Genomic DNA, 6,000 nt, shown 5'->3' on the forward strand with positions numbered 1-6,000 from the left:
TAAACTCTTACAAACTTTTATCTTATACAAATTTAAGCAAGTTTCATATTCTATTAAATTATCAAGATTGATTCTCGTTAATTTTAGGGTCTATTTGAAAATTTAGAAAATGATTTCCAAAAACTCCTTTTTTAAAAAAATATTTTAATTTTTTGGTGTTTTGCTATAGGCCCGATAATTATCATTCTTTTAATAATAATAATTGATGGTGGTGGTGGTAACAATAATCCAAATACTAGCTCGAAGAGAGATGAGAGAGAACATAGACTAAAGTAATAAAAAAAAAATCTAGAAAATTCTTTCCAACTAAAAATTTTAGGAAGACATTTTCTGACAAATTGAACATTTTTATTTCTGTTGACCATAATGAATATTGTTGTTTGATATTTTTGAATACTCAAATATGATAAAATTCAAAAACTAGTTTTTTGGAAGTCATTTTCCGGATCTAAACGACACCCTAATTTTATACCCAGAAGTGGAAATGTCAAACACAAGATTAATTGATATATTTTTTTTACCATGCATTCCTGGAATTCAACTTTGAGGTTAAATCGGACTTAAGATTTTTTGTGACTATTGTACGGCTAGATAGTAATTTTTAAAAATAGTTATCTTTTCATTTATAGTAATATATACCATATATTTTTGGTATTCAGAAATTTTGCAAACATAATATAATAATATATTATATTCACATACAATAATGCAAATTAAGTGGTTGATATATTTTTGAGTGTAGTAATCTAAGTCAACCAATTCAAGAATGTTAGTTCCCGTAAACGATAATGTGGGTGTATTTATGCATGAATGACTCATAGATGTGTACATTTTGCTAATCACATTATAATCAGATAAGGGAGTTGTTGAAAAATATCCGCAACATCAACGTTTAGGTTGGAAACCTTTTAAAAAACAAGAACAAGACTGGTAAAATCTTGTTTAAATAATAGAGGCCAAGCGATTTAGGTCTTATATTATTTAAAGGATCTTAACCACTCATTAATTTGTGGTAAATAAATCATGGTTTAACATGAACCGCATAATTAATGAGTGGCTTGCATTTTTTCCGAATGCAAAATAATTTAGTTACCAGTCAACTACTGTACATAATGGTGACCGCAAAATCGCAAATAAATATCTTCTTCAATCTTCATTTTACGCTTGTGTAGAAATATCATTATTCCATTTTTTTAATTACTGATTATAATGTAGATTTATTTATTTTTTATTTTTGAGGTTGATTTATTTTACTTTAGGATAGGGTTTAAATTAACTCTCAAGCTTAGTTAAATAGTGAAATTAAGCACCTAACTAAAAAGAGTTGCATTGGATCGGAACACCTAGTTAGAAAAAAACAAGCGTGTACGTAATTAAACGTATTAACAAGTCACTAGATTTTTTTTTTTTTGTTAGTACTAGTAACTCTGTTATAATGTAGTATCTGTTCATAATTACTTTCTCAACCTACTGAAAAACAAAGAAATAATACCGTCCCACTGAGACTCAAATCCATGACCTCCTATTTGGAAGAGCCACTTAACAAGTCATACTACTACAAAATTGAACATATAAATATAACTTTACACTACACCTCTTAATAAAGGTGTAGTGGATAATTGAAATACATAAGAATACACTACACCTTTATTTAAAAGGTGTAGTAGAAAAAAAAAAAAGAAATGTACATGTCCAACACCTTTATTCAGGTTTTTGAATAAGCTGTGTAAGCAGCTTGGAGTGACATCTATCCGGTTTGCATGTCCAACACAAATTTCAGCAGATATGGTTAACATACATAAATTGTCATGTCGTTACATCATATCATCATATTTCATTCATGTCATGGATGAACACAAGGATTAACAATTCATATTGGCAGCGTATCATCAAGAGTAAGTCTTTTACTTTACTAATTTATATATGAAAAAGGCTTGTGGATCTTGAATGCAAGATATAACCTAAAGGTTCCTACTAAATTTTAATTCAATTATTAAGTTGGACTAGCTCCCGGATCTACTCCAGACAGAATAAAGAAATTAAATATAAAAGCAATAAATGTAACTGTGCACTAGGAAATGTTCACGCAGTTCAGAGCCTCACTCCTACGTCTGCAGGGCCACTCACGTCAGCCCAATCCACTAGATGATCAACAAGGAGTACAAGGGGGAGTACATTACACAGTAAAGCATAAACTACACTACTCCAGCACAGCGCACTACCCCGATCCAGCGACTGCTCCAGCATCACCATGGACTTGACGTGCAGTCAATCTTCATCACAACTTGAACCAGTTGAGAAACCTTCAACACACGAATATATTGATAGAAAAACCAGTGGAGGATTTGAGGAATGATAAATATGATTTTTATCCTTGAATTTTAATGTTTAACAAAGTAGCATTTTATAGTGATGATATGAAACCTCTTTGGTCTGAAAAAATGCAGCCTTCAATTCCTCAAAATAAGCTGCATCTCCTGATTTAAAAAGCCATGAAAGTAGGGTCTAAACCAAAATAAATGTTTGAATGAGTTTCACTTCTTCTGGATTACTTCCTAGAGCTGATCCTGGACTGCATCCTGGCGCTGAGACTGGACTGGAGTAGGCGCTGATCCAGACTCAACCTGACACAGACACTGGACCATTTTGACAACTAATTTAAGCCAACTTAAGTGGGTTTTAAATGTGTAATTACATGATTGTAGCGTCCATTTGGCGCAAAATGGGAATGCCATACTTATCATCCTCTAAGATTTGCAACAACTCGGTAGGGAGCTAATCAAGGAAGATAAAACCTTTCTGCCTCGTTCGCATTTTAGCAAGGTGATCGGCTGCATGGTTAATATCTCTTGGGACGAGGCCGAGGTGCCAAGACCTAATGTTGCTTAGCTCACGTCTGCTTGCATCCAAAATATTGTTCATAGTACTATCAAGTCTTGCTCCTTGAGAGATTGCGTATGTGATCATTTTCGAGTTGCATTCGAAGCAGATGTTGTTGCTCACAAGAGTCTTTACAAACTTGATTCCTTTTAGAATCACCCAAGCCTCCGCCATTTTTGCTGAGCATGAGCTTAATGCGTAGGAGAAACCTTTCAACCACTCTCCATGCTCATTACGAGCAACGCCACCACAGCTTGCCTTTTTGGACATGGGGACATAACTGCCGTTAGTGTTCACTTTAATACAACCTTCTGGGGGTTTAGTCTACTGGATCAGGTTCCAGACCTTGCTACCTGTTTCTGAACTAGCTTCCCTTGCCCGCTCGAATGCTCTATTAATCTCATTCAGTTGTAGTTGGATCCAATAACATTTCTGGCCATCCCCAATATGCTTGCTATTGAAAATTCTCTCGTTCTGCTATTTCCAAAGCCACCAGAGTGTTAATACAAACAAAATGTTGTTGGTATGTTACCGGTACCCTGGGAAACCCCTAATCCCTATGTCAAACCAGTCCGAGTAGGATTTATGACGGTTGTTATGGATCATGTTTGGCATTATTAAATCCCAAACTCGCCTGGCTTCCGAGCATCATCGTAGGATATGCTATGAGGATTCCACGTACTCGATCCAATATTGCACACCCCACATAGCGGATGTGTTTTTTTGTACTAGTGTCACTAGCGTATTAATGTTGAGTTATTATTAATTTAGCTTCCATATTGCATTTATTGCTTATTTAGTGATTCTAAATACATAAATAAAAAATTTTACAAAATAAAAAATTTCAAAAAGTCCATACAACTGACTGCTTTGGACAAGCAAAAAATAATAATAATAATTAATTAAATTTAAAATATGATCAATCAAATTTGTCGATCCCCATCCAAAGATGTGGGCGAAGTCCTCCATTTCGGTCCTCGTCAATATTTTGGTGCCCATCAATATGGGCAAAGACATCCCAAGGGAAGTTCTCCAAAATATAATTTGCCTACTTTTCAAGAAAAGGTCAACTTTGGAATTTAAGGCAGGTGGACCTTAGATAGTTGAAAAAGAAATTAAAGCATTGTTATGAATATTTCATTATTGAGAGCATATAATTATTATTATACTGAAACGAGATTGAAGTATTTTAATTTATTGTTTTACAAATTATATATATAAGTTTTGGATGATGAGTGAAACATACCGTAACTATTTGAGAGTATACACTCCGAGACAAAACAGTTTAATTTGTTCATAGTTGACTAGTTCAAACTAATAAAACTAATAAGCCTCTCCCACTAAAAATAAATTTTAAAACTTTAAAATTACCAAGCCAATAAACCAATTTCATTGGGTTGCCACATGTTTTACAAACTATATATCTTGAATAAATTTATACTTGTCATATTTCGTTGGCCACAAAAGACAAATTACATAACTTATGAATACATTAAGTAATATGGAAAAAGGTCCCTAGAGACACTTAAACTTTTAAAAAATACAATTAAACTCTCAAACATGTCATTTTTGGTCATATAAATCAAATTTATCGATAAAATTAAACTGTTGACTATATTTTTTGCCATTGATCGGGAAAAAATTACCAAAAAGCATCGCCAATCGACCAAAATGCCGCCTTTTCCGACAAGGGCAACCAGTAAAGATCGCCTTCGCGGGAGAAGGTGACTTGAAACAGGTCTCCTTTTCCATGGAAGGCGCCAGTTGCCTTCCGTCGGGGAATGCGACCTACTGGTTGCCTTCCGTTGGGGAAGGCGACCAACTGATCACCTTCCTTGGAGAAGGCGACCAGTTGGTCACCTTCAATGGAGAAAGTGACCCGTTGGTCACCTCCGCCAGAGAAGGCAATCAGTTGGTCGCCTTCTATGGTAGATGGCGACCATCTATGGCTCGACCGTCGCCGGTAGCAGGATTTTTGCCTAAAAGGAAATGAGGTTGCCGGATTTTCGCAGGACTGATACCTGAACTGAAATAACTTGTAATTCTTGGGCTTCATTGCCTCAATTTGACATGTTTGAGAGTTTAATTGCACTTTTTAAAAGTTTAGGTACCTAATTCACTTTTGGTGTAAAGTTTAGGGGCTTATTTAACCCTTTTCCCTAAATAATATGATCATATATCTAGAAAAATCCCACTTCTTGCGACAATGAAAATCACAAACCCGATAAGGTGCACAAATACGTGACAATCACAATAGCCCAAAATAAATATCAACACGAGAGATACAAGATTTACATAGAAAACCCCAAACCACGGGACCACCACCAGCACAATATCCACTATAACAAGTCTTGGGTACAAAGTTTCTGGCTACCACACGAGCAAAACATCCAAAAAATCATCAAAATACAACAACTCTAGGCCAAATACATTCTATCACATTCCCAGGCTAAAAATGAATAATATCTCGTACTCATATTCAACCATCACGAACAAGATGAAAGTGAATACAAATATTACGAGATTATCCAAAAGATTCATGGAACAAACAAGCTGACCTCTCAAAAGTATTTGATGAAGATACCACCCAAGAACTTTGGCAAACTCACGACAAAACCAACAAACATGTGGCAAAGAATGAAACCCGCCGAACACGCTGCTGTCGAACTACTAAAGGAGACAAAGAGACAAGCAAAATAAATCTTTGTTTTATTTCACTACCTTGCCTCTCTGCCGAATTAACATATGTGTGTGTGTCAATGTTGTTAAATGATGTTTTGTTCCTTTTATACTGCCAAAATGGGAATGTGAAGGGATAAAGAAAATGAATTCTTTTAACCTTTCACATGCATGCTTTAAAGAGCAAAATAACTCATCCCTTGCTCCAACTTCTTATATTCCCCAAAATATTATATATAATAATAATAATAATAATAATAATAATAATTAAGGCTCGACAAAGAATATAATGGATACAAAAAGGTTTGGTCCACACATGGGCTATTTTTCACATATGAGGGAAGCCCAATCCAACAAACTCCCCCTCTTGACTATGTGGAAGATATCACCGTCTCGCGATAGAGAAACAAACCACTACTCTCCCTGCATAGGGATAAGCAC

At 34.9% G+C, this 6,000-nt stretch overlaps 1 protein-coding gene across 1 annotated transcript; it reads right to left on the bottom strand.

Moving 5' to 3' along the window:
* Positions 1-2,246: 2,246 nt before the first annotated feature.
* Positions 2,247-3,150, bottom strand: LOC109164053. The gene is made up of 3 exons (XM_019312805.1): positions 2,796-3,150; positions 2,425-2,477; positions 2,247-2,303 (listed from the first exon to the last, which is right to left on the bottom strand). The coding sequence occupies exons 1-3, from the start codon at positions 3,148-3,150 to the stop codon at positions 2,247-2,249; spliced, it is 465 nt and encodes a 154-aa protein (XP_019168350.1).
* Between the last annotated feature and the right edge of the window lie 2,850 nt (positions 3,151-6,000).

Source organism: Ipomoea nil, unplaced genomic scaffold, assembly GCF_001879475.1.
Source record: "Ipomoea nil cultivar Tokyo-kokei standard unplaced genomic scaffold, Asagao_1.1 scaffold3056, whole genome shotgun sequence".
Classification (NCBI taxonomy): Eukaryota; Viridiplantae; Streptophyta; class Magnoliopsida; order Solanales; family Convolvulaceae; genus Ipomoea; species Ipomoea nil.